The sequence below is a fragment of the Aspergillus ruber genome (genome assembly GCF_000600275.1).
Source record: "Aspergillus ruber CBS 135680 unplaced genomic scaffold scaffold00025, whole genome shotgun sequence".
NCBI lineage: Eukaryota > Fungi > Ascomycota > Eurotiomycetes > Eurotiales > Aspergillaceae > Aspergillus > Aspergillus ruber.
In genome coordinates, this window is record NW_024467321.1 from 155,949 (window position 1) to 181,701 (window position 25,753).

A 25,753-nucleotide genomic window follows, 5' to 3' on the forward strand; every position below is an offset into this window, starting at 1 on the left:
CTGATTTTTGCCCCTGCCCGGTTCCGGATGACCGTCTACGACTAATATCAAAAACCAGATCCAGGCCCATTACGATGACCTAATGCGTCTCGGAACTGCTGAACCGAAATCAAATGCCCAATTTTGCTTCGCCATGAAAGTCATCATTTTCGAGCAACATCCATAGCAGTGGCTGGTGATAGATGAAGGTCCTAGTCAACCTGGTTGGGGAAACAGCGTACAGACAGCAATCTAAAAAGTGGCGTTTTGCCAATCTTGCAATATATGCTTTTCGTAACGAGACTATACACAGAGTATCATCTCTATGAGGATATCTTCATCTTTTCTACAGCTGGCAGAGCATCCTCACCCTCTTCATCATAATCTCCCTTACCAACCAAGCCTCCCTCCCATAATTGCCTGCCTGTGAGCTTCTTCTCGTCCCGAGCAGCTGGTTTCCTGCCCTTCTTATCCTCTGCTTCCTTCTCCTCACGTTCTTTCTGCTCTTTCTCCTCCACCTCCTTCATAAACCGCTCGCGCCATTCGAGGAATGATTGGATCGTAACAGCTGAGCCCGCGAACTTGCGGTTCTCCTCCTCTTCTGCCTTAACAGCTTCCATCTCTTTTAGCGCCTGGGCAGCATTCGCCCGTTCCGACATGAGAAGTTCCGCGCTCTCCTTCAATGCACTGACCAGAGTGAAAACCATTGCCATGCCCATGTTCTCTTCGACAGTTGGCGCCAGCGCTTCAAGGAGTCGGTCCCGGTCCTCTTGGACGTCCAGTCGGGGGTGTTTCGGCGCATTATGCGGGGCTGATATTTCTAGTTCTGGGGCAACGTCGGGGTAACCTGCTGGATAGGAAATTTGCAGAAGCAGGATAGGTTGCTCTGCTTCTTCGATGGTATCATTTTCGGGTGTGTCGAGCGTTACGGATATCCGGTATGAGGTTTCGGACAGGTCTGGGAGTCAGATCGTAGAGATTAGCGAATGGAACAACAGGACGGTAACGGCTCAATCCATCTAACCTGTGATTTCTTCCGGGAAAATAGAGTCGAGCACTTCGCGCTCCTCAATTTGCTCCTCACGGCCCATCTTGTGTTCGATTCTGCCGCCCAGCGGATTGGAGGGGTATTGTTATAAATGGAGTTGGAGGATGGAAAGAAATATCAAGACAGCGAATTCTTTCCGGCGGAGAATATGCGGGGTATAAGTGTTAAATAGGGGCCAATCAACCCTCCTTTAGCTTTTTCAAAGTGCTATTGCTTCGATGCTGAGCGATGCAATATTCAATCCCATGTGCAAACTATGCAAACAGAGAAAGAGACTCGAAATAATTTTCCGCCGAGTTACTGCTTAACTTTTTTGAAAGTCCAAAAATATATACGCTGTACCAGATTTTATTCTATTTTTTTTTTTTTTGGTCGATATACTACCCCTTCTTGAAAATACAGAGTACGTAACGAATTTATCTGCGAGTAGTGAAACCATGGGGAAACCCAGACCTCACAAGAAGAAAGCATCCAAGTCAAAGTCCGCTCCCCGCGCCGGCAATTCGAAAATGAACGAAGACCCCTCGAAACTCCTGGAGCATGCGACACTACTCCTTCAAACAGGCCAGCCAGATGAAGCTCTCTCGGTAGCTCAACGGGCGCTCGAGATTGCTTCGAATTCCCCTCTCTCGGCCTTGAACACTATCGCCGAAGTCTACATTGAACTCGGAGAAGTCGACGTCGCGAGAGAACACTTCATGCGCGCAGTGGAATTGGATCCAAACGGCATAATACCGGAATCGCATGGTGGTGGCTCTGAGAAGTTCCTGTGGTTGTCGCAATTGAGTGAACAGGGAGGTTTAGACAGTGTGAAGTGGTTTGAAAAGGGCGTTTCATCTCTTAGGCATACTATCCAACAGCTGGAGGGGACGAATGACCCGGAGAACCTCGCTACTCTAGAAGAGAAGAGGAGAAAGTTGGCAAATGCCTTGTGCGGTGTTGCTGAGATTTACATGACCGATCTTTCGTAAGTATCGCATTGCTCGAGTGTCGGTTTGCGCAACTAGACTAACAACAACTAGGTGGGAAGAAGATGCGGAGAGTCGCTGCGAAGCTCTTATTACGGAAGCTCTTCAAGTCAATCCCAACGCGCCTGAAGTGTTGCAGACCTTTGCATCCATTCGAATCTCACAACTCCGGACAGATGAGGCCCGGTCAGCGCTTTCGCGGAGTATGGAACTGTGGAAAGAATTGCCGCCAGAAGACCAAATGGTTCCGGAATTCGCCATCAGAATCAGTTTGTCACGTCTATTGATGGAAGTTGGCATGGAGCTAGAGGCGCTCGAAGTGCTGGAACGTTTGATTCTCGAAGACGACCAAAGTGTCGAGGCATGGTACCTCGGAGGTTGGTGCTTGAATCTACTAGCAGAAAAGCAAGAGGCGCCGAAGGATGAAGAGCCCGAACAAGAGACGCCGGAATCGAAACGACTTGCATCGCTGGTTGCCAGCCGAGAATGGCTCAAACAGAGCTTGATGCTCTATGATACGGTCCAATATGAGGACGAGAGACTCAAAGAGCACGCTCTCGAACTTGTCGCAACCATGAACAAAGAAATTCCCGAAGACATCGATGAAGAAGACAAGGAAGGCGAAGAAGGCGAAGGCGAAGGCGACTGGGTGGATGAGATTGAGGCCGAGTCGGACGAAGAGATGGCAGATTCCTAAAAGCTTCTGTTATATGCCGGTTACTCCGTACATAGAGTCATGTCTTATGAGATGCAACTTTTGTCATGATACCAATAAAAAGTGCTACGATTTTGCAAATGACTTGCGTTGCCCGTTCTCTCTCGTAGTAACTGCCTTGTACCTGAATCATTGCCACTTTCACTTTCGGCTCTTAGTCGCTCGATACTCGGTCCCCGGATAAACTGCATTTCCGACCGCTTTTTCCCCCAGATACATAGTAGTTTTCGCCCCGACAATCTTCAGCGTGGCGATAAAGCTCAATGTGAGTGATTTCAAGCACTGCCGTCATTGAGGCTGCTGGAAAGCGCGTCCGATCTTTTGTCCTCTTGTGGGATGGACCTGGCACCAGCGCCCATCGGGGACAGTCTGTCGTTGAAGGAACCGGTGATTGAAGTGGAAGCTGTCGATATGACTTCCACGGAAACTGGAGAAGCAACGAACCCCCTGACGGCGGAAGAAGAAGAGAAGCTGGCAAAGAAAGAGGACGAGGAAGACCAGAAGTTGCTGTCTGAATTTGAAACGGATAGTGAGGCGGGAAGCGATGATTGGGAGACCCAATCTCTATATGAAGATGCGCTGCAGTTCGTCCGCGACGATCAGCTTCGAGAAGGAGGTAATTTTTTAGAAATCCTCTCAAAAGCCAAGGAGAATAAATACTGATGCGCGCTTCTTCGTTCAATATAGTACCTGGGGCTTGCACGTTAGATGAAGCTGTTGCTTATCGACAACGACTGCATGAAATTGGCAAGGCTGCCTTTGTGGAGGAGACAATCGTCCGGGAAACCGTCAGCGCAAAGAAACTATGCACTGCGTTTGGGATACTTCCTCCGCCGTTTCTTGAAGGTGCCCCGGATGAGGCGTACCATCCTCTTCTGGCCATGGGGATATCGCGTGAATTCTCCCGGCGCCAGAAACTTCCGCAATACAATACAATTGATGATGCGGTCAAATTGCTCAAGGGATCCAAGAATATCATCGTGTTAACAGGCGCAGGGGTAAGGGTTTTGTGCTATTGGGTTTTTCCATTTGCTGGGCTTGCATACTGATTTCATACTTCTAGATCTCTACCAGCCTTGGTATTCCTGATTTTCGGTCCAAGGACACCGGTCTCTACTCTCAGTTGGAGCATCTAGGATTAAGTGACCCTCAGGAGGTCTTTGATATCCATATCTTTCGGGAGGATCCTCGCATTTTCTTTTCGGTTGCGAAGGACATCCTACCTACCGAAAATAAGTTCTCTCCGACTCATGGGTTTATCCGGTTGCTTCAAGATAAGGATAAACTCTTGACCAACTATACTCAGAACATTGATAACATTGAGGCCAATGCCGGTGTTTTTCCTGATAAGATCGTGCAATGCCACGGCTCATTTGCTACAGCCACTTGTTTCAAATGTCAGCACAAGGTTTCAGGAGACACGATCATGGAAGATATCAAGAAGGGTATCATTCCTGAATGTCTTGAATGTAAGAAGAAGCTCGATGATGGCTTGTTGAAGCCTCAAGGGATGAAGCGGAAGCGAAGCTCCAATGGCACTCAGAAGGACCGTAAAGATCAGGGCAGTTCTGAGGACGAGGGCGATTACGAACTTCCGACTCCCGGGATCATGAAGGTCTGTCTTTTTTTTTTTTTTTTTTTTTTGGTTCATTGTCTATATGCTAATTCGCCTCCAGCCTGATATCACATTCTTTGGAGAAGATCTCCCTGATGAGTTCGGTCGCCGTCTTGTTCATCATGACCGTGAACGAGCAGACCTGGTCATTGTCATTGGCACTTCGCTGAAAGTGGCTCCTGTGGCAGAGGTGCCTGGAGTACTTCCTCGCAATGTTCCTCAGATCTACATCTCACGTACTGTAAGTTTCAAGTCTATGCTGCGCAGAGGTTTCTACCGACGCTAACTAGACACACTAGCCTATTTCACATACTGGATTTGATATCGACTTATTAGGTGACTGCGATGTAGTAGTCTCCGAGCTCTGTCGCCGGGCAGGTTGGGATCTGAAGCACGAGATGATTCCCCCAGACGAGAAAGTTGAGGTGAAGCAGGTGGAAGGATACGAGTCACGACATGAGTTCAAGGTCGTTGGCGCATAAATGATAGGTGTTGCTTGGATTGGCGTAATTAGTTTAAATGGGCTTGCTCTTCTTTGCGTCTTCTTATTTTCTTTCTTGCCAGGATTCCCTGATAGTTCGACTGGGTTCGGATTGGTCGTTTTCTTTTGCCGGGCTTTGGATTAATGGAGGAGACTGGGGTTATTTGCATAGATACGCTTTTGAATTATCGTTTATATCAATATACAGTTGATTATCAGTACATCTTTCTTATATCTCTCTTATACCTTTCATACTTGTAGGAACTGTTTGTGGCAGTTGCGCATAGTACATATTCCCAAACTCGCTTCTGGTTTTCTTCCTCCCGTCGCCTAACGACCGGAGGAAAAAATCATCTCCCAACTGAACGATTGAAGATCATCGCCAAAACACCGCGAAATGATTTAGACTGAATACAATAACTCAAGTCGGACCTGAAGATAGTAATAATACGTCCCGCGATGGAGTTTCTCATTCGCTTCGCCCAGGCGCACGAGACTTTTCGACAGCCGGAGATCGAAGCTCTGGCGTCGCTTGCTGGATATAAAGTCGACTTTCTTTACTACGATAAATTTGTATGTTATTTCCGTTTCGCGTTTCCATAAATTAGAAACTGTCGCTTTCCCTTCTTTCTGTGGCTTCTGCTATGTCGCATTGCCCCTCGTTGCAGATTTCCTTCACCCCTCCTCACGTGCCCAGATAGTACCTCTCACTAACAACTACAAACAGTCGCCTTATGCTGTTGTAAAACTACCAGATGAAGCAGCAGCCCGCGCAGTCATCTCCCGCAGCATCCTAGCAAAAGACATTTTCTCACTCTGGGGTCAAGCCACCAACTATGACGACCTCCACGCCAACGTCCGCAGGCGGACGTCGCACCTCTGGAAAGACCTGAAGCAAGTATCATTCCGTTTCACGGTCGATGCATTCGCGGGAAAACACACCGCCGAAGAAACTCGCGATATCATCCAAAGTTTCGCGTACGTGGGCTTCGAGGGTCCGGTCCGGCTGAAGAACCCCGACGAGCAATTTTGGGTGTGTGAGGAATATATCTCTGATGTTGAAGCACCGCGTTCGACGAGATCTGCGGAGCCGATGCCGCAATTGACGCGCCCCAAGAGGATTTTCCTTGGGCGGTGGTTAGCTCATGGTAGTCGGGATATCATGGGCAAATATGATCTGAAAAAACGGAAGTTTATCAGTACGACGTCCATGGATGCGGAACTGACTCTGATCACGGCAAATATGGCCCATGCTGCCCCTGGTAAGCTTTTCTATGATCCATTTGTGGGGACTGGGAGCTTCTGCGTGGCGGCGGCGCATTTCGGGGCGCTGAATATGGGTTCTGATATTGATGCGCGGAGCTTCAAGGGGAAGGATCCGGCGACAGTGGGAAATAACAAACAGGTCCGTGATGTCAGAACGGGGCGCTCCATTGGACTGTTGTCGAACTTCGAACAGTATGGGATTGCGAGCAAATACGTGGATGCGTTTACGTCGGATCTGACCAACACGCCTATCCGTGTCGGGCAATTTCTGGATGGTATCGTCTGTGATCCTCCTTATGGTGTTCGTGAGGGACTCCGGGTCTTGGGGACGCGTGATGGTCGTGGTACGGAAGAAGTTCTCATTGATGGAGTTCCTGCTCATTAGTATGTCACGAGTTCTCTCCCGATTTCGCATTAGTCTAACGATGGTAGTCTACCTGGATACATTGCACCAAAGAAACCCTACGGATTCGAAGCAATGCAGAACGACATTCTCACCTTCGCCTCTCGAACGCTTGTCACAGATGGACGCCTATGCATGTGGATGCCCACATCCAACGACGAGGTGGAATTGGTGATCCCCATGCATCCAGATCTAGAGATCGTCAGCGTATCTGTACAGCCATTCAACAACTGTATGTTCTCTCTTTCTGTGAATTGAACTATATTCGCTGATTTCTTCAGGGTCCCGACGGCTTATTACATATCGCCGTTTGCCAGAGGGGCAGGTCTCAGATGTCTCATTGGGGCGACAGAAATATGACGCACAGGGTAATTACGCGGATGATTTGAATGAGTTCAGAAGAAAAGTAAGTAGTTCGCTTGATCGTTGGAATCAATATCTAATCGACCTAGTATTTCACCAAAAACGAAAAGAAGCTCGCCAAAGAGCAAGAGAAAACTCACGATGAATAGATATTACCAATCGCATAGACATTTAACAAAAGTTAGATACCAAATCAAATGTTCATAATTTTCCACCTCTCTTTCCATCATCTTGCCGCGAGGCTCCCTCCAAGCCCACCCCTTCTACATTCCTAACGCGCTGAACTTCCCTCGCCAGCTCTTCTCGGATCTCACTAGCCAACTTCTCCCCTTCTTCCTCGTCCAATTCGTCCCTTTGCCCGCGACCAAACATTACATAGCTTGCCTTGTTCGCGCTAACTGGCTGGTCCAGTGGTGGCCTGGGGACGATGTGGAAGTGGACGTGGGGGATTACTTGAGCAGCTCTTATGCCTATGAGATATGTTAGCATTTATGGTGATAGAATAGATCGTGGGTGTAGATGTACCGTTATTCTGAACTACATTCCAATGTGCCTCGGCATCCCCGAAAAGCGTCTTCATCACAGCCCGTGAAATAATGGGTATCCATTTTCCAAGCTGTACTCCCTCGTCAGTAATCCTTGTCCTTAACACAAAAATAATATGGAATACGAGAATACATACCTCCCTCCCAGTTGTGACTCCGACATCCCCCACCGTCCCACAATGCTCCCTCGTAGTCACCAAAACATGGCCCCTAGTCAATGGCATAATATCCAGAAATGCGAGAACGGATTCCGTGGAGAGAATCAGGTACGCACGCGACGACTCCGACTCTAACTCTGGCTCTAAACCGGACCCTGATCCCTGTCCTGACCCTGTCTCTGCTGTTTCGGCGCGAAGACGCGATAGTAGGGGGTCTGGGGTCGTGGTTATGGCATCATCTGGATTGGAGTTGAAGGATAACGGTGAGATGGGAGGGTATTTTGCTGCGATATTGCAGAAAGGACAGCGTGTTGAAGTCATGGTTTTTGAGAATGTACTCCGGATTCTGTATGGGGTAATGGGCTAAGATATATAACAACCGATTGCACTTTAGTTTAAAGTATGTAACATCTGTCTGACCATTAAGCATATCTAGCCTGGAGAATCGATAACTTATATAAAAATGAAAACCCCATAAATTTGAGATTTTTTATTCAGATGGTTGTCGAGAAGAGTCGCTCATTGTCGGCAAATCTCACTGAACCTCGGTCGCCGGCGGAGTCCTGACACATACAGCTTGACCGATTTTCTATCTTCAGTCTTTTATTTCTCATTTAGGAACATCCTTGTTCTCCAATAAGATAGAATTGAACCCATAATTACACAGGAGACTGGAAAATGAATGTAGAGGATCGAAATGCATCCAAAGAACACATGAAAGGGGTGTACTATCCAGAAAGACCGAATGTTAGAACCATATTAAACTCCCTAAAACACATATTACTCGACCGAATCCTCTTCATCCATCTGCTCTTTGTATCCTAACGCGCCTTCCCAGAATAATAAAGAAAAAAGAATGGATCTTGTTTCCGGAGCTTCGCTGAGTTCCCTTCGATATCGTGATACCAGCCAGTGCAAAAACCGCGGCAACGTGAGACGCATGAAAACGAGAAACGGAATCAAAAGTAGCTTGCTTGAAGAACCAAAAAGAATTGCAAATATATTTCCGTCTCTTGAAGAATTCGACGCCTGTAGTCACGAAAAAAAGGTAAGAACGAAAGGTATCCGAACAAACAAGAACACCGACACTTGCCAAAAATCAATAAGGAAGAATAACATAAACAGAAGTCAAGAGCGCCGGACCCCTCCCATCGAAAAAAGTAATGCAAGCATAACGAAAACCGAAACACAAAAATGCCTATCATAAACATATGCAAGAGGTGTCTATACCATCACAGAGAAAATACCACATAAGACGAGCCCGATTTCCCGCGATCGTTCAAACCAGGATGATATGCGGCATTTCGTTATCGTAATTTGTCTCGTAGCTAGGCACCGTTCTTAAAGAGAGCTGTACGACTGTGCGAGCGAGCTTTTGATGTAGTAGTGGTGATATTTCTTGGCCCACTGTCTAGTGATGATGGAGGCTACGTAAGTGTTAGATGTAGTGGACATGACGCTTATATGGTGTTGTAAGCACTTACCCTTGAGGAACTTCTTGCTAGCGTATTTCTTGAAGAAGGCTTCGTGGCACACAGGGCGGTGGAGATAGTCGATCATCAAGCGGAAGACAGGATCGATTTCGTCCTCAGTGTATCCGGCATAGTGGGCCAGGGTAGCATCCTAGCACCAGTTAGTTTATGTACGTGTCTACTAGAGAAGTAAAGAGAAGGAAAGCGTACCCAAGCTCCTTGATCCAGGATGACGCGAGCAAGGTACATGGCTGATGCGGCGACATGGCTTTGCTGGTAGACCAGGAACCGGTGGTCCAAAAGACTGATTTCTATGAGGTATTTCGCCAGAGTTCGGGTCTGGATATCGTAGTTATCGGCCTTGGAGATACGACGAAGGAAATTCATGGGGTTAGGGTAGCTCATGTTGTATTCGAGGGTGGCCAGGATGTGACGCTCAGCATCAAGAATCTCCTTGTCCGAGAAAGTCTCATCGGCAACGTGGCTGAAATTGGCGACATGAGGCGAAAGAATCTCTTCGTATTTCGAGGCGATGAACATGGCAGTGACTCCAACCAACTGAAGGCGGTCCAGCGCAACGACTTCGGCAGACAGGAAACGGTCAATGATGTTGACAGCCAAGAAGAGGGTCTCAGGGAGCAGGCGGAAGCGAGTGTGAACTTCGATCAACCAGTCGACAAGGATACCACGCATCTTCCATTCCAGATCGGGCTGGTGCTCGATGTATTCGGGGTTGGGTTGCGTTTCAATTTCAAGGTCCCTGAGGTAGTCGAAAATCTCTACCACGTATTCAGCCACCATCAGGGGATCGTCCAAGTCCTCAGTGTCCAGGTCGACAACAGCATCCTCGAAAGCCTGCTTAGCGCTGTCCGCCTCAACAGGCACCTCAACCTTTTCCTTGACTGAGGAGACCTTCTCCACAGGGGCCTGCTTCTCAGCAGCCTTCTTTTCAACTTCGACCTTTTTGCGTGGCGGTTCTTCAGCCTGCAGCGTCTTCTCTTGCACTGACTTCTGGCTGGAGGTCCGCTTCACCTGCGCGCTAGCAACTCCCGATCCCACGCGCTTCGTTTCGCTCGAGGGTTTCTTTGCGGTCGCAGTGACATTGCTGCCAGTGCGAGACGTATTAGTTCGACTAAGCTTCTGAACACCACCAGTCTGCGATGTTGCCTTCGAAGTTAGGCCAATCTTGCTTGTAGCCGGCTTCTTGCCTTCCTTGGTCTCGGTGTTCTCAGACTTGGTCACGTTGCTAACGTCCCCAAGGGCAGCACGTCGTCGGGGAGCTCCATTTTTCTCTGTGTTCGTAGCCGCTTTCTTTGTCTGTAGGGGTTTCTTCGCGGGGACATTGGCGGCCTGACCTTCGGTGGACAGAGCAGCAGCCTTGGCTCGGGTCACGCGCGTCGATGGGCCGTTCTCGTCGTTTTCGTTCATAGCACCTCGTGTACGAAGGCTTCTGACTTGCTTCAGCGATTGTTAGCGTGAATTTGAATAAAAGTAAAGCGAGGACACATCAACGTGGACAAAGGTCAAACACCAGATGTACTCCAGACGCGTATTTGAAACAGTCAGGAGATGTGGAAGAGCTTACGGGAGGCATGGTCCTGAAGAGAACGGGAGGGAGCGTGCAGCAAGAGGAATGAACACTAGAATACAATTGCTGGTCGTCCTGTGGTTACCGTCTTGTCAGCATTCCAACAAAGATTATTCCGGTGGAGATTAAATACCTGTCTGTAAGTACGCACCACGCGTGGATATGTAACCTATCACAAGCGACCTCTGAAATGGAAGCAAGGCTATTTTTGATGAATTCTTCGGCGGTCGATTAATGGAGAATCGGTCGTGATGAGCTGTTTCGATGGTAAATTCTATATGAAAAGGCACTTAAATGACCCTGTTCACGTAGCTTCAACGGCGCGCGTCACGCTGCCCAACAGGGGTTTGATTGTAGAAACTGTGGGATAAACTGCAAAAATAAAAAGATCCAGAGCAAGCAATGCACGTAATTCAACGCTTTCCGTCGTGTTTCCCGGTCGTAATGGGATGGGGAGCTTTGGAATTCCCAAAGGGTGCTGCTTTTGAGGGGTTGGGAGAGAGTCGAAGAAGAGGTGAAGTTGACAGGGCACAGGCGATGTTTGGCCCTATCCTTTAGCGTGGAAATAAGTACTGATGCCCCACACCACACTGCGTCGCGTGGAATTGCGGGTTAGTCACGGCGGTAAGTAAGTATTGTTTACCAGTAGGTTCAATTGATAACTCAGGAATATTTGCAGAGAACAAAATTTGAACGATTCTTGAAGGAGGAAAAGAAGAGAAAAAAAAAACAACAAAACAGAACTCGAGAAGATCCAAACTTGCGGGAAAGAGAGGACGACGCTGATTTGTAATATACAGTATCCGTATAGAATTACAGTCTATGCTGTTTTGGGAAGGGGCGTGGAAAGAAAGCAGTATCAATACCGTCAGGATGGGAATTTAATCTGCGTTTGACAGGCAAGTGATCTGACTGTGACGTATGTTGTTACCAGTTGGTAATAATGTTTACAGTACCAGACACCACCGCGAGGTAAGAGCGCGGCTCCCACATAAACAACGCTGTCGTTGCCCGGCAACCATTCCGGCTCTTACTCGTGTCGTGTCAGCGCGCGGTCCCGTGATTTTATACGAGCCACAATGACCACATGCGGCGGTGCATTATGTATCACATGACCTTCATCAGCCACCGCTCCGCCGAAACGAGAACATTTTCAGACGGTCGACTGGACCACCGGCTTTGAGCAGCAATTGAGCCCGGGGAGTTGTCACCGGCCTCTAATTATTCCCCCTTGATGTTTTACTTTTCATGAAATATGCTTGAATGATAAATCATTTTGTGTTTTTTGTTCAGTTCAGTGCCAACCACGACGTCTCGATAAAAGACTAGGATTTTTCCCCACGATGCTTCAAGCTCGGATGGCCCTGACGGGCCTCCGTCTTCCTTTCCGATGCCTCCCTTCGCTTTCGCTTCCCGCTCGGGCTTATTCGACAACTATAAATCAGACGGAGAAACCCCCGCAGCAGGAATCGAACCCGTCCAACTTCGACCCCAGCATTGCTTTCGCTCCCCCGCCGACACGCGAAGATACCGGCGTCCTCCTTCGATCGTATAAACCGCGCACACCTGGTATCCGACACTTGCGGAGGCCAGTTAACGATCATCTGTGGAAGGGCCGGCCTGTTCAAAAACTGACATTCCCCAAACGTGGTCATGGTAAGGGTGGTCGTAACCACACCGGTCGAGTGACCATTCGGCACCGTGGTGGTGGTCACAAGCGCCGTATCCGTACCGTTGATTTTTCCCGAATCGCCCCTGGACCGCACCTAGTGGAACGGATTGAGCATGACCCTGGACGCAGTGCCCATATCGCTTTGGTCCGCAGTCAACAAACCCAGAGGCTGAGCTATATTCTCGCCGCAGAAGGAATGAGGGCCGGTGATGTCGTTCAGAGCTACATGTCTGGTATCCCAAAGGACCTTTGGAAGAGTATGGGTGGAGCTGTGGATCCTGGTGTGCTGGCGGCCAGAACGGCTTGGAGAGGCAACTGCCTACCATTGCATATGATCCCCGTCGGTACACTCGTTTTTAATGTTGGGTTATACGCGGCCAAAGGTGGTCAGCTGTGCCGCAGCGCTGGTTCTTTCGCTACGGTTATCGCCAAGGGTGGTGATTTCCAAGGAAGGGCAAACGACACCAGCAGAACCCAGGCCGGAGGGCCGGGAACAGAGGAGGAGAAGAAGCCTTTGTCGCAACGCGAGAAACAAAAGATTGAGCGTGCTACTCAGCATGTCACCATCCGTCTTCAGAGCGGTGAAGTTCGACTCATCCACAAAGACTGCTGTGCCACAGTCGGTGTCGCCAGCAACCCCAACTACCAGTACAGCCAGTTGGGTAAGGCTGGACGATCGCGCTGGCTCAACATCCGTCCGACTGTTCGTGGCCTGGCTATGAACGCTGCGGACCATCCTCACGGAGGTGGACGAGGAAAGTCCAAAGGAAATGTCGACCCGAAGAGTCCTTGGGGTATTCCGGTAAGTTTTTCTTCTAGACTTCTGACAACCAGAACTGGAGCTAACATGGCCTTCCATTCTAGACAAAATCAGGATACAAGACTCGTCCCAAGTGGAAGGTCAACAAGGCTGTTGTCGTCCCGCGTGTTCGCAACCAAGGCAAGCGTCGCAGAGGATACAGCTAAGGATTTGCCCTATCGTTTCACTTTTCTTGCTCTTCACGACTGTTCGACTCATACCATTTCTCTCTTTGCAGCTACTCTTGGGCCGGGCGCAAAGGCTAGATTGTCCATTTTCCGCTTTCTTGTACTATATCTTCACGCAACATTTGAAAGGGACTTACGTATATGAAGTTTCCGTCTGTAAATTGCAGAAATCAGAAGTGTATTGCTATTTCTTTCTGGCTCCCCCTGTAAAGAGAAGTAGGGTACAAAGGACAGCAATGGCGGCAGTGACGCTATTTCCGTATGCCTTCTTCCATCGCGATGTCTTCTTCATTAAGGGAACAAGAGCATATAATCTCCTTAATCAAGTCCGCTTGAAAACCCCCAATTCGTTGTATGCGATTTTGCCCTTATCAGCGATACGAGCTCGGAGATCCTGATTAGATCACCTCTTGCCGCACTGAGTCGCCGTCAGCGCATGCGATCTTCACTCATCGTGGGATTAACAGTATAAATAGTCGACTGACGTTTCCTACTACTTTGTTTTCAAATGTTGAACAGGACGATCTTTTGGAACCGTTGATTCCAAGCGGCTTGCCAGCGTTCTGTATCAACGCTGCCATCTCTTATCGTCGATAAATTTTCCGCTCCCCCGTCCACGACGAGTCGCGTCCCACCCCAGGCCATGGCAGATAACGATCCATCGCAATACTCCGCATTTCAGTCTCTATCCCAGTCCCAATCGCAACATCCTGAGGCAGATCACGATGCTGCTGCGTCGCCCGCCGCGACCGCAGCGAACGGCAGCGGAGAAGGAAGCAGCAACTACGTCCCCCGTCCCAAGCGTATCGCATGCGTCGTGTGCCGGAGAAGAAAATTGAAGTGTGATGGAAAAAAACCTAGCTGTGGGACTTGTTCGAGATTGGGGCATGCGTGCGCTTATGATGAAGCGCGCAAGAAGAGCGGTCCTAAGCGGGGGTACGTGAAGCAGTTGGAAGCACGATTAGGTAGGACAACGTTAAGCTTTGTACTCTGTTTATCTGGATCTGAGATACGTATCTGGGATCTAGCTTTTCTGAAACCTTCCACTGACATGGATTATCTATGAAGCCCAGGTTGAGATTTTGCTTAATGGCCAGGAGCCAACCGCATTACCGGCGTCCCAGACGCAACCCCAACCCCAGGAAAATGCGTTCGATGCCTCTATGCCGAATAGTACTTTGTCGCCCGACTTCCCTCCAATCTCCGCGATTCCAGACGAAGTTGAACGTTGCATTGCACCGGGAGATGTAGCTACACAACCCCAGCCTGGCCGGGGATACCTACCAGAGCCAGGTTTTAATATGGCGGGTAATTCCACGTGGGACATGATCAGCCTGGGATTAGAAGAACCACTTCCTAACCAGAATGTGATTGATGAACTGTAAGTTATTGTGTAAAGATGTTGTACGTTGTTGGTGCTCATGAGTTGTAGGCATCAGATATATTTTGAAAAAGTTCACCCTTCGATACCAGTCGTTCACCGTCCGAGATACTTGGCAGCTTCAAATTTGACCTCCAGTTTACGACCTCCTGTTTACTTGCAGTATATCATGTGGTGTCATGCGGCATCTATCAGCGATAGATACCACGATTTGCATGTACACTTTTACCAGCGAGCGCGTAAATATGCCGAAATGGAGGAGATGAGGGGACTTGGGGAGAACATCCTTTCTTTGGCCTATTGTCAGAGTTGGCTGTTAATCGCAACATACGAGTCTAAAATGCTGTATTTCCCTCGCGCATGGCTGAGCACTGGGAGGTGTGCAAGAATGGCCTTGATGATGGGTTTAAATCGGCTGGATGGAGCGGGCCTCAACGTCAAGCAATCATTACCACCGCCGAAAGATTGGACCGAACGAGAAGAACGAAGGAGGGTTTTTTGGTTGATATTTTGCTGTGATCGATATGCCAGCATTGGGACTTCATGGCCCATGGCGATTGACGAGAGAGATGTTCGTTAACTCACCACCCCCTTTGTCATCTCAATCTGTTCCTAACTCAATCAACAGATCATGACGAACCTCCCTTCCACCGAGGAATCATTTATTAAAAGCAAGCCACAGCGAACCTTACGCCTCGCCGACGCATTGATGGGAGAGGGCAATGCGACTTTGTCGCCGTTGGCAAGCGTTGTGTTGCTGGCAGCACTTTTTGGGAGAAACCTTACACACCTTCATCGTCCTGATCCCCAGGACAATGATCATGACCTTAATGGGGAATTTTGGAAACGTCACCGATCGTACGATAATTTACTTCTCAGCATTGCTTTGCAGCTTCCTAGTCACCTGCGATTACCAGCAGGAATGGATGATCCGAACATAATATTTAGCAACATGTGCATACACACGTCCACGATATGTCTTCACCAAGCGGCGATTTTCAAAGCAGAGAAGAACAAAATGCCCAGTCAGATGATCATCGAAAGCAAGCGGAGGTGCATCGTGGCTGCTGATCAGATTGCGAATATCATGAAGCTGATCAGCCATAAGGATCTGACCATTGTGAGTATGAAGCGTTCATTGAATACGAGGAAGCCAAACTGACCATCTATATAGATGAACCCATTCTTATCGTTTTGTGTGTATGTCGCTGCGCGGATCTTTGTGCAGTATCTCAAATCCCGGCCAGATGATTCTATGGTTCAATCTTCATTACAATTTGTCATGTCTGCTCTCAGAGCTCTGAAGAGCAAAAATCCTCTAACGGAGACATTTCTCGTTCAATTGGACGTTGACACGGAGGGAAGAGCCTTCCAGGGCATTCAAACCCCTACAAACCGAGATGGTCGTGGCAATCATTGTGCTCCAGGAGTCGTATGTGCCCATTTAATTGTAATACGTTATGATATCGGATTTCTGACTCATCTTCACTGCACTTAGGATATCTGCGCCCCTGAAGTTACAGATTGTCCAGCTTTCCTCGGTCTTCCCGACTCTCACTCCGGTGGTGCGCCTGGGAATCCTCCCCTGAGTAGAGCCAGCGATCCCAGCCTCAACCACAACTCAATCCCAAATCAACATAGTCGCGATGAAACACAGCCCAACCTAAATACAAATTTCATCAGATCATCTCATAATTTCAACACGGACATTGACACAACCGCATCAGGGGCAATCATCGATATGGACACTGCGCTGAACCCCATGGTGGATGATATTAATACACCGTCAAACCACCAGTCTCCGTCAACGTTAAATTCAATTTCCAGGACAGAAGACCCTCCGCCACAAAAGCCATCTCCCTCTAACACCCACCACTTTACACAACCAACAAATCCTTTGGACATGCCATCATCCGCCGGTGGTGGCACCGATCCCAACCAATTCAGTGATCCCTCGTCCCTTGCCAGGCACTTAAGTCAGGACACTGCACCGTTTTATTCTGCCGGGCCGGGGACGTCGCTCTCCATACCATCGCCATCAGCGTGGGACTTTTCGAACTCGCAGGCCGGTGTTCTTAGTCCGGGGAACAACATAACATCGGGGCCAACAGATTCTTACGCTGAAGCGCAATTTGCGCAGTTTATATTGGATACGACATGGCGAGGTTGAGGTGAGGATGTGCTACAATATTATTGACTATGAATATCCCCCCCGCTCTTCTAATTACACAAACGATGTCATGACGTGACGCCTATTCATATCTCCTCATCTCTCTCCTATCTGGAATTGTTCATCTAAAGGCGTCAGTGTTTCGAGTGATATAGGATAGGAGGTTTTATACTGGTTAATCACGTTAGAATAAAGACAGTGACAGTGATGTACATGAGTTCATATGGTATTTGTTGTCCAAGATCGAATATGTAATTTGTAAAGTAAATCCTGGAAATATCAGAATTCAAATTCAACAGAGAACAATCCACAATCCAACTACAGACCACAAACAAAGCCATGCCAAAAAGAAGAGACAAAACCTTGCGCCCTGGTAACCTTACAATATGCACAAACACCTACAAACTTCCACCCGCAGCACCGACAATCTTCAACCCCCCAGCGCCACCACTACCCGGCCCATCATTCGTAGTCGAATACGCTAACCAATATCGCGACGGATGCCACGCGACAGCTGGAATACCGGTATTGCTACTCCCCCCAGCAGGAACAGTATACACGCTCTCCCCCGTTTCAGCATGGAAGATCTCAATGCCATTCCCACCGCAGCCAGCCTCGTCACACGCACCGCAAAGGAAACGTCCATCAAAACTCCAGCTGACCCCGCGAACTGCTCCACCGTTGTTACTCGACACAGTGCGTTTACAGAGCCAATCTGCTGTGTCCCAGAGTGAGACAAGCGCATCGCTGCCGCCGATGGCGAGGTAGCGGCCTGTCGGGGCGAGAGAGATAGAGAGACATGCTGAGGTGTGGGCATGGAGGGTGTGGAGGATGTCGAAGGATGGGTAAGACATGATTTTGACAGTGCCTTCACCGGTTGTTGCAAAGAGGTGGAGGTCTGAGGCAGTTGGTGTGGGGATATGGTGGGAGAAGGTAGTTGCATTCGTCTGGATGGGCTGGGGATGCGATTCAAGTGCAGTGTAAGTTGTCGTGCCATCTCGCGAGGAGCCATTCGAGGTAGTGCCGTCTATGAGCATAGTCGGGCTCGATGGTGATTCGACAGAGACGGGAATCAGGGTATCATCCTAGACGGCCATATACGCGTTAATAATCTTTTGTAAAAGAGAAACAGCGTATTGTCTCTCCTCACCTTCCGCCCAACCATCAACACACTACCATCTGCCGACCAAGACAGCGTGAATGCCTCGCCGCCCACATCTAAACGGCTCACACAAGTTTTCGAGCGCACATCCCAAAAGCGCACCGTACCATCTGTCGAGCAACTTGCTAATTCCGATTCTCGAACCGGGTGAAATAGCACCTTCTCAACGCCAGCGGAGTGGCCGCGGAGGTCGGTCGAATATCTAACAGCCGGGCGCTCGGGGTTCCAAATCCGTAGGGTGCGGTCGGCAGACCCTGTCGCGATTAATTGACCGGTTGGATTCCATGCTAGAGTGCGAATTCTATAGAGAGGAAAGAATCAGTTGGTGATCGTCCGGTTTACAAGCATCGCGCCAATGGTTCGTCTGAAGGAGTAAACGCACGTGTGGGATCCTGGTGCTTTCGACGCGGGATCATAATAATTCTGAGTTTTGAGAGTCTCAAAGGCGAACGCAAAACGGTCCTTTGAGAGTAAGTTGCGACGAGGAGGTGCCATCACTGCCCGCTGTTGGTAATGATGCTGTTCGTGCTGCCGGCGGACAAGCGATTGCAGCTCTGATGCGTGCCCCGTCGGGTCGTGAGTCGACGGTAGAGAGGATAAATGGCTCTCTAATGAGTAGTGAAGCTTGGGAGTTGCCCTAGAAGGACGTTCAATCGCGTTGAAATCTGAAAGTCGAGACAAACTGGGACCGAGACGCAAGGTTCTCGGACGATGGACGTTGGCGGAGGTACTAATGCCTCAGGCACAAAACCAATGATGGAGAAGATATACACTCTCAATTTGTGACTATAAAACCTTCATATTCATAAAACAGGTAATATATACGTAGATTCCTTGATGTCTATTCTTATTTGTTGTGCTGCTTTGGCGATTGTCTTGCTTTCTCTCTTGCTCTCCTCTTTCGTATCGTCATGGCGTCTGGAATCTGAACAGTAATAAAGGGCCCAGATTAACTTGGAAACAGCATATGATAATAGAAAAAAAAAAAAAAAAAAGAAAGAAAGAAAGAACAAGCTTAGAAAGCTAAACTTTATCAAAAGCCACTGATCTCGAAGTCAAGTTGAAGTCAAGTGTATATTCGTGTGCTTAGTTCCAGATGATCTTCCAGTCGCTTTTTTGGCAGTGTGGTAGTAGCGTTGCGCATGACTAAAACTCATTTGGGTAATGTTGGATTCTCATTCAATACTTTCATTATGGTCCATATGTAGCTATGTAAGATATGCATGTCGCTGTCACTGATCGGAGCCATAGGGCTGGAAAAGTGGTCCCAGCGGCAGAGCTTAATCGGACCTCAACTCTCTCATCGAGATTTTCCTGCTCGTCGCTGCCAGGAGCCCACGAGATATTTGAATTCTATTTAGCAAATTATTACGCAGGAGGGCATATATATTCTCTGAAGCTCATCTGAGAGACAGTCAACCATGCTCGATCTGGAGGACGACACGTCCCGGCGCGAAAAGTGCTACACCACGATAACCCAGCTGCCGGCTTATATTGACCCTAAGCAACCTCCAACGAAAAAGTCACCATTCTCTGCGATCCAGTCTCATCCATATATACATACAGTGCGTGTAAAATTGCTTTCTATATGCATGTGTCAGTCGGCTAACGGGTCCTAAACAGGTAGAGACTATCTTACCAGAAGCGCTCTATTGGAGCATTGGAGACTCCTTAGACGCCAAACTGCAGAAACCGCAATATGCTAAAGTATTTATGTCGCCGGCATCATTATTGGAGGATGAATTTTTCAATGCGTATATCAAGATCGGTGCGTAAAACGTCATGTAGAACATTTCAGCTTGTCACCTTGGAGTACTGATTTCTGTTGACAGGCAATATTCTCATGATATCTGAAGGTCGTTCGGGGACAGAAAATGTATTTTCGCTCAGAGATGGTGAGTATCTCGAAGTTTCATATCCTCCAGATCGATTAATCTTACTCATGAATCTGATGGCTAGGTATCTTGAGATTGGAACTTGGGAAAGAGACATTTGAACGTACAGGTCTTACTGGTAAGCCCGTTCGTGGTGGCGGGAGGAAGCACGCAAAGGAAAGATATTGTATGTGAAATGGCTGGTTTACTCAAAATGTCACTTGCTAACCATACAGTCGTGGAACTTAATTTACGATTACCATCCATGCTCCATGGCAAGAAAGGATTTGAACGAATCATTTGGGCGTTTCAGAATGTTCTTACAGAGTCGGTTGCTTGGTTGTTCTGCGACCTGGCATCGGAGTCGAATGGCCTGCCAAAAGGTTCGATATTCAAGGATAATGAAGCTTTATACGTTTCTGACATGGAAAAAGATATAAAGAATACACCACTACAGAAACATAAGCCTGAAATAGTCGAGTGTGATGTGACTCGCATTCCACATCGTGAGGTACTGGCTCCGCCTTCCCAAATGGACATCACGGAGTCCACACCGAGTGAAGATGTGCAAGAACACTGCAACGCACTTTCCGAATGGCTCGCCATGATTGCTCTCGAGTCCCCGCGAGTAACTTCAACCGACACAATTGACCCTTATCTGAGCCGTTATTCTGTGCCAGATGCAGACGATTCCAACCCCACGAATCTTATCAGCTTGAAGTGGCATGGTTTCATCAACTCGCGGTGGATCACACACCTACTAACCACTTTACTGTATTGATGCCTATTCCCTATATTTACATTTACTGTTACCGATCATGCTAATTACTCACCCATTGGGGGTAATCGCGATCTAGTCTCGAGACTTCCTCACAAACTGTCGGAGCCCAGTCGTGGATCGCTCTTTCGTCGAATGCCTTGGGTAGAGAGGCGGTGGACGGAAGAGATGGATATACAATTCTCTCACAGTCACCCAATGACCACTCTTCCAGCTCCCCTCGAAGACAGTGCATCTGCTGGGAATTTGTAGGGGCATCTACAATCTTGTTATGAAATAAGAAACAATCTTCTCTGCTTTCTCTCTTCTCGTTGTTTGCTCTTAAAGCTCCCTGTTTCCTTCGTGCGTTCGTTTAACCGATTGCTTCCAACCTTTTTGCAGCGTCTCAACTTTCATTTCATTGTATTCCGTTTCCATTCCACTCCCTTTCAACTCTTTACCATCAACGCCTCTTTCTGTACCTGGAGAGCAAACTCTCTTTTTAACTGTTTGGGAATTATGCTTGTGACCTACACCATGGAGACCAGGAACGGTGGTGCGGACCTTAGCAATAACAGAGTCAATCCTGATGGTAATACCCCAAAAGTGGTCGAGGTCGAAGATGCCACTGCTACTGTACCAGCCACTCAGCTTCCTATTTCTCCCGCTAACCCATCTGTACCTTGTCAAGGTCTTCCAACTATCCATTCCGAGTCTTCTCGTCGTTATATTCCGACGCTGCCTCGTCACAACCGTGTCGCCTCTGCTGGTCTTCGTGTCACCATTCCTGAAAAGAGCGATTATTACAATTATGCTCTTTGTCGCCCATCTGGCTATGTTTATCCTGTCTCCATGCCCACGGGTCCAGAGTTCTTCCTGTTTATTCCGGGGCCTATGATCCCATATCAAGGTTTTCAATGCTCAATTCCTCATGCCGGCGTCATACCAGGATTTATTCCTCCTGGTGGATCTATTCATCCCATCGCTGCGCCTACGGATTCAATGTCCCCTCTTTCTCTACCAGAACCTATGCTTCCACACTCAGTTCCTCATACCGGTTCCATGCTTCCTGCTGGATCTATACTTTTTACAATGGATGATTGGTCGTTAATCATACCCCGGCCACCATTTTCACAGGGTATCGTGCTTGACTCCACACTATGGATGGCGATGCCGAACTTCCCACAAGCTTCTCTTGCCGGCTCGAACGCTGCCACTATTTCGCATTCCCAGACGGTTCCTCCGGGCCAGGGAGATTCGTCTTCTCAGCAGCAACAGAACGAACACCCCACATTCCCAGAACAGCGAGCACCTGAAACCCAGCGTACCGCTCTAAAGCGAAAATCCGGCTTTGTTGAGCCTGTAGTAGCGCCAGATTTTGTGACAAACTCCGATAATCACGATAGATGGGAGGTTGACGATTATGGCAGGTGGTATCTTTTGAATGTGTTGAGCAATAAAAAACGACGTCTTCGATAGCAGGTTGGACTGCATGCTGGTTTCTTTTCCTCCTTTTCGGAATTATGGTACGAACCTTCATTCTTTATTGAGATTTTTCCGAAGAGATTTGGAATTGGATTTCTTTTGGCTTCAGTTCGTTTCGGGTACTTGTTACTGTACGAGGCGTTCAAGGATTGGGAAAATACTGATCATTAGCTAGTTATCCTGGGGCCATTTGCGTTTTTTGTTTAAAAGAGGGGAAAATGATGGTCACCAAATAGATCTAGATAGCTTAGATAGATTAGTGAAATCGAAGCAGGGCTTCCAGTCAATTCAGAGACATCTTCCATGGAAATCCAAGTGCATCCGTAATCAAGTTGCACAACTATGCAAGCATGAATGGCAACTCGCGAATTAGAAAAAGAAGGCTTGGGGAGGAGTGATATGTAATTGGAAAATATTTTCGGTCCGGCTAAGGCTGTTCCCATATAAGTCAATCTATGCATTGTGAGGGGAATGATATATATTATTTCTATCCTTCATGAGTTATCAGTGTTCATTAGGTATCCAGGATGCCCTATTTCATGCACCAAAATAGACAAACCGGCGCTGCTGTAAGTCAAGACATAACAGTATAATGCAAAGGCCGTAAGTCATAAAAAGACATAGTACTGCAGAAAAAAAAAAAAAAAAAAAAAAAATCAACCAAGAAGGTCGTTCACCACGTCCTGCAGAATAGGTCGATTTCCAATGACCCTATTACCGTTCAGTATCTTGGCACCCTTCTTCGCCGGTTGTTTGGCACCATTGGGGCCTTGTCGACCCTGCACAGGACTGAGAGGGTTACGAGCGCCCTTAGTCTGAGAGGATTTCTTCGGACTGGGAGATGATTTGCTCTGAGAATCATGATGAGGTTGTGTTCGTGTGGCACTTATGCTATCGTACTGGAAGACGTGATCCTCAATTGCGACCTTTGGTAGATTATAGACCCATCCGCGGTTTTCCACCAGATCCATGTATTTACCAAGAAGTTTGTTACCATCACGCAACGTGTTTTTGCTGCCAACCACAAGAAGCTTGGTTCGGGCTCGTGTAAATGCGACGTTGACTCGTCTCCAATCGCTAAGCAAGTCACCGACATATTTTTCCGTGTTGCTTCGCACGCAGCTCAGGATCACGACCTCTTTGTCTCGTCCTTGGAACTTGTCTGCAGTGTGCATTTCAAGTTCTGGCAAGCAGTGTCTGAGATCTTGCTTCAGTACTGAAAGCTGGCTGCGGTAAAAAGTAATAACACCAATGTTACGCGCTGATATGCCGCAGGATATGAATGCTTCGACGAGCTGAGCACACAGTGTCGACTCAGTTGTGTTCACAATCCTCGATCCCGCTGCCATCTCCAAAGCCGGTGTTGCAAGTGTGTCCGTGTTCACAAAACGGGTCTTGGCTCCGGGATCTAGGAGATCCCGGAGCCAACAACGGCCTTGACTCGTACCCAAACAGAGCCGCCGCAGAGTCGGAGTCTGTGGAATCTGGTCGATGTGATGTTGTTTCAGCCCAGCAATATTGGGGATCTCTAGTGAACGTGATGCAACTTCGGGCGTGCCACATTTCAGATGCCCCGAATAGATCAGGCTGCTCGAAAGAAGCATGATATCCTCAGCCATTCGATACTGATGTTCCAGGTTCACCACAGATTCTGGATGAGCATCAGACAAAAGTTTAAAAAGGCTGACATCGAGGCCACCCTCTTGGGCCTCTTTGTTCTGTACAAGCGGAGGCAATTGAAAATGATCGCCAACAAGAATGAAGGTTCTCGCCATCCGAATAGGCCCCAAGCAAACGGGAAGAGTAATCTGTGACGCCTCATCAACAATACAATAGTCGAATATGCGTCGGCTGAATATACTATGGTTGACTCCCAGGCACGTTGTCGCAACGATTTGCGAATTCTCATATCTTGCCTGTACCTCTTCGATGGAGCTTTTAGGGGTTGCGGCTAAGTCCACAAATTGTTGGACTTCAGGATGGACCTTAGCAGTAGCGCCAATGCGCAGAATCTGAACGTTCTCGTCACGGATCTTAAGCAGAATGTTATCAACTGCGGTATGAGTATAGGAAGTCAAGAGGACGCTTTTCCCTTGAGACACCAATGCTCGAATAATATGTGCGATCGTGGTCGTTTTTCCCGTCCCAGGCATTCCAAGAACCAGTGCATAGTCGTTGGCGCTCATGACCTTGTCAATGGCCCGTTTCTGATCAATGTTCAGGTTTGACTTGCCAGTGTCTAGCATCTTGTGAGTTGGTGTGGGCCTAAATACAGGAGACATGCCATCCACTATTAGTCTCCTCAATTTTTTAGCCTGGAACAAATCCCTCTCCATCATGGCGACGATATTACTCCGAACAATCGCCATTCCGTTGCTGAACTCATCCTTGTCAAGCCGATATACCATCTCTTCTTCGGATCCATCCGACTGAGCAGTAGTCGCAGAGGCTCTATTGTCAAGAATGTCCATGACACCCTTAAATGACTGGTTCCGTTTGGGATCAAAGTCTGACGTTTTAGTCCTGGCGTTGTGTAGCATCCGATCCACTGCAACTGTGATACGCTTGGGACTGACTTGAACCACGTATCCGTTCGCGAGAGCGAAATGGCCTTTCTCATCGGATACCACAATCGGCTCTCCCAAAGTAAGCTGGGACTCGGTAAAAGAGAATGATGAAGACGCTTGCTTTTTGATAAACGTGTACCGATACCGATTTATCTTGACATCGTCATTGTCATCTGAAGATGATCCTGGTTCAATAACGACATTTCCGAAGCAGCGGCCAAGAGCCTCTCTCTCACTACTCAGCAGAGTCCAAAGCTCGCGTCGGAATTTCATCATGTTTTGTTCCTCCTTCGTCAGAAGCTGGTCCCATTTCTTGAAGAACACTTGGTGCTGGGGAGTCAAATGGTCCATGTTCTTCTCAAAGTCATCACCCAGTCCGCTAGAGTCGCCATTCCCATCATCCGCCAACTTGTGATAGATCAAACAAGGTGTCTTTGCGTAGCATTTATTACACATCCCTGGTCTTTTCACCATTGGCGGAAGTTGGAGTCTTTGACGCACATATCCAGCCAGGCGATTGCGTTCCTGGATCATATGTAGGAGCTCATGTCGAACACCACGTATACGGAAGATCTTCGATATTTCGAGGTAGTAGAGTAGCCCAAAGTTCACGTCCACATCTGAGGATTCACTATTAGCAAAGAGACCCCTCCCCAGGGGATACGACACAGCTGTACTCACCATATCGGTCCGAGAGTAACAAAGTGTAAAGGGCAGTCTGAGCCCTATGAGCGTGATTTGTATCCCTGTTTCCTGTCTTGAGTTCAAGTGGAATGACAAGGTTTTTGTCGCCCTCCCCGTCGTTACAGGCAACTTGCACTGTCGCGTCGACATTTCCCTTGAGCCCGTACATCGGAGACCATATGTGTTCTTCAACTTCGAGGAGTTTGGTGATACTCAAAAGCATTTTAGAACTATTCCGATCTTCAACAACGGATTCATTCTAACTTGAAATTAGCAAAAGTAGAAGGAAGGGCTCCCGAGTACCTACCGTGGGTTTGACTCTGAGAAAAGTTTCTGCCCAAGATCTCAAAGCCGGGATTCTCCCCATCACATATTCAACTGCTTGGGCCATAGTCGTTTGGATTATATATAGG

At 48.1% G+C, this 25,753-nt stretch overlaps 11 protein-coding genes across 11 annotated transcripts; 7 read left to right on the forward strand and 4 right to left on the reverse strand.

The window, feature by feature from the left end:
• Nucleotides 1–302: 302 nt before the first annotated feature.
• On the reverse strand, nucleotides 303–1,070 carry EURHEDRAFT_461703 (RWD domain-containing protein; the record flags this gene model as incomplete). Its single annotated transcript, XM_040784739.1, has 2 exons — nucleotides 303–937; nucleotides 1,004–1,070. 2 exons carry the CDS (start codon nucleotides 1,068–1,070, stop codon nucleotides 303–305), a joined length of 702 nt encoding a protein of 233 aa, XP_040636397.1.
• A 466-nt stretch (nucleotides 1,071–1,536) lies between these two features.
• On the forward strand, nucleotides 1,537–2,692 carry EURHEDRAFT_461943 (ACL4 family protein; the record flags this gene model as incomplete). The annotated part of the gene is made up of 2 exons (XM_040784763.1): nucleotides 1,537–1,994; nucleotides 2,050–2,692. The coding sequence occupies 2 exons, from the start codon at nucleotides 1,537–1,539 to the stop codon at nucleotides 2,690–2,692; spliced, it is 1,101 nt and encodes a 366-aa protein (XP_040636398.1).
• A 354-nt stretch (nucleotides 2,693–3,046) lies between these two features.
• EURHEDRAFT_461669 (putative histone deacetylase SIR2) lies at nucleotides 3,047–4,807 on the forward strand (the record flags this gene model as incomplete). The annotated part of the gene is made up of 5 exons (XM_040784734.1): nucleotides 3,047–3,326; nucleotides 3,398–3,708; nucleotides 3,774–4,325; nucleotides 4,387–4,566; nucleotides 4,625–4,807. 5 exons carry the CDS (start codon nucleotides 3,047–3,049, stop codon nucleotides 4,805–4,807), a joined length of 1,506 nt encoding a protein of 501 aa, XP_040636399.1.
• A 252-nt stretch (nucleotides 4,808–5,059) lies between these two features.
• EURHEDRAFT_505753 (tRNA (guanine-N2-)-methyltransferase) lies at nucleotides 5,060–7,397 on the forward strand. The gene is made up of 5 exons (XM_040785842.1): nucleotides 5,060–5,379; nucleotides 5,534–6,456; nucleotides 6,505–6,707; nucleotides 6,757–6,881; nucleotides 6,928–7,397. The coding sequence occupies exons 1-5, from the start codon at nucleotides 5,266–5,268 to the stop codon at nucleotides 6,985–6,987; spliced, it is 1,425 nt and encodes a 474-aa protein (XP_040636400.1). The 5' UTR covers nucleotides 5,060–5,265; the 3' UTR covers nucleotides 6,988–7,397.
• Nucleotides 6,894–8,129, reverse strand: EURHEDRAFT_175917 (HIT family protein). The gene is made up of 3 exons (XM_040777867.1): nucleotides 7,521–8,129; nucleotides 7,364–7,454; nucleotides 6,894–7,308 (listed from the first exon to the last, which is right to left on the reverse strand). The coding sequence occupies exons 1-3, from the start codon at nucleotides 7,860–7,862 to the stop codon at nucleotides 7,040–7,042; spliced, it is 702 nt and encodes a 233-aa protein (XP_040636401.1). The 5' UTR covers nucleotides 7,863–8,129; the 3' UTR covers nucleotides 6,894–7,039.
• Nucleotides 8,130–8,882: 753 nt separating this feature from the next.
• EURHEDRAFT_404880 (B-type cyclin nimE) lies at nucleotides 8,883–10,607 on the reverse strand (the record flags this gene model as incomplete). Its single annotated transcript, XM_040780345.1, has 4 exons — nucleotides 8,883–8,968; nucleotides 9,026–9,164; nucleotides 9,224–10,471; nucleotides 10,599–10,607. 4 exons carry the CDS (start codon nucleotides 10,605–10,607, stop codon nucleotides 8,883–8,885), a joined length of 1,482 nt encoding a protein of 493 aa, XP_040636402.1.
• Nucleotides 10,608–11,774: 1,167 nt separating this feature from the next.
• EURHEDRAFT_505764 (mitochondrial 54S ribosomal protein uL2m) lies at nucleotides 11,775–13,502 on the forward strand. The gene is made up of 2 exons (XM_040785843.1): nucleotides 11,775–13,075; nucleotides 13,138–13,502. Exons 1-2 carry the CDS (start codon nucleotides 11,945–11,947, stop codon nucleotides 13,237–13,239), a joined length of 1,233 nt encoding a protein of 410 aa, XP_040636403.1. The 5' UTR covers nucleotides 11,775–11,944; the 3' UTR covers nucleotides 13,240–13,502.
• Nucleotides 13,503–13,654: 152 nt separating this feature from the next.
• Nucleotides 13,655–16,235, forward strand: EURHEDRAFT_176010 (putative C6 transcription factor Prf). The gene is made up of 5 exons (XM_040777868.1): nucleotides 13,655–14,225; nucleotides 14,329–14,641; nucleotides 14,693–15,212; nucleotides 15,270–15,761; nucleotides 15,816–16,235. The coding sequence occupies exons 1-5, from the start codon at nucleotides 13,904–13,906 to the stop codon at nucleotides 16,137–16,139; spliced, it is 1,971 nt and encodes a 656-aa protein (XP_040636404.1). The 5' UTR covers nucleotides 13,655–13,903; the 3' UTR covers nucleotides 16,140–16,235.
• A 974-nt stretch (nucleotides 16,236–17,209) lies between these two features.
• On the reverse strand, nucleotides 17,210–18,468 carry EURHEDRAFT_461964 (WD repeat-containing protein; the record flags this gene model as incomplete). Its single annotated transcript, XM_040784767.1, has 3 exons — nucleotides 17,210–17,896; nucleotides 17,962–18,274; nucleotides 18,356–18,468. The coding sequence occupies 3 exons, from the start codon at nucleotides 18,466–18,468 to the stop codon at nucleotides 17,210–17,212; spliced, it is 1,113 nt and encodes a 370-aa protein (XP_040636405.1).
• An 800-nt stretch (nucleotides 18,469–19,268) lies between these two features.
• EURHEDRAFT_505772 (ribonuclease P protein subunit p40) lies at nucleotides 19,269–20,900 on the forward strand (the record flags this gene model as incomplete). The annotated part of the gene is made up of 7 exons (XM_040785844.1): nucleotides 19,269–19,538; nucleotides 19,597–19,741; nucleotides 19,806–19,868; nucleotides 19,933–20,034; nucleotides 20,084–20,230; nucleotides 20,282–20,621; nucleotides 20,705–20,900. The coding sequence occupies exons 1-7, from the start codon at nucleotides 19,395–19,397 to the stop codon at nucleotides 20,898–20,900; spliced, it is 1,137 nt and encodes a 378-aa protein (XP_040636406.1). The 5' UTR covers nucleotides 19,269–19,394.
• EURHEDRAFT_176071 (uncharacterized protein) lies at nucleotides 20,877–22,188 on the forward strand. Its single transcript, XM_040777869.1, has one exon. The coding sequence runs from the start codon at nucleotides 21,124–21,126 to the stop codon at nucleotides 22,081–22,083; it is 960 nt and encodes a 319-aa protein (XP_040636407.1). The 5' UTR covers nucleotides 20,877–21,123; the 3' UTR covers nucleotides 22,084–22,188.
• Nucleotides 22,189–25,753: the final 3,565 nt, after the last annotated feature.

Bases quoted from the DNA above. Each gene is read 5' to 3' on its own strand.
- EURHEDRAFT_175917 (XM_040777867.1), bottom strand. From the start codon at position 7,862: ATGACTTCAACACGCTGTCCTTTCTGCAATATCGCAGCAAAATACCCT. The intron at 7,455-7,520 runs GTATGTATTCTC...GAGGGAGTACAG, and splicing joins GAGTCACAACTGGGAGGGAG to CTTGGAAAATGGATACCCAT. The intron at 7,309-7,363 runs GTACATCTACAC...CATATCTCATAG, and splicing joins GAATGTAGTTCAGAATAACG to GCATAAGAGCTGCTCAAGTA.
- EURHEDRAFT_505753 (XM_040785842.1), top strand. From the start codon at position 5,266: ATGGAGTTTCTCATTCGCTTCGCCCAGGCGCACGAGACTTTTCGACAG. The intron at 6,708-6,756 runs GTATGTTCTCTC...TGATTTCTTCAG, and splicing joins TGTACAGCCATTCAACAACT to GGTCCCGACGGCTTATTACA. The intron at 6,882-6,927 runs GTAAGTAGTTCG...TAATCGACCTAG, and splicing joins TGAATGAGTTCAGAAGAAAA to TATTTCACCAAAAACGAAAA.
- EURHEDRAFT_505764 (XM_040785843.1), top strand. From the start codon at position 11,945: ATGCTTCAAGCTCGGATGGCCCTGACGGGCCTCCGTCTTCCTTTCCGA. The intron at 13,076-13,137 runs GTAAGTTTTTCT...CTTCCATTCTAG, and splicing joins AGAGTCCTTGGGGTATTCCG to ACAAAATCAGGATACAAGAC.
- EURHEDRAFT_176071 (XM_040777869.1), top strand. From the start codon at position 21,124: ATGCTTGTGACCTACACCATGGAGACCAGGAACGGTGGTGCGGACCTT.
- EURHEDRAFT_176010 (XM_040777868.1), top strand. From the start codon at position 13,904: ATGGCAGATAACGATCCATCGCAATACTCCGCATTTCAGTCTCTATCC. The intron at 14,226-14,328 runs GTAGGACAACGT...TTATCTATGAAG, and splicing joins GCAGTTGGAAGCACGATTAG to CCCAGGTTGAGATTTTGCTT. The intron at 15,762-15,815 runs GTGAGTATGAAG...CCATCTATATAG, and splicing joins GCCATAAGGATCTGACCATT to ATGAACCCATTCTTATCGTT.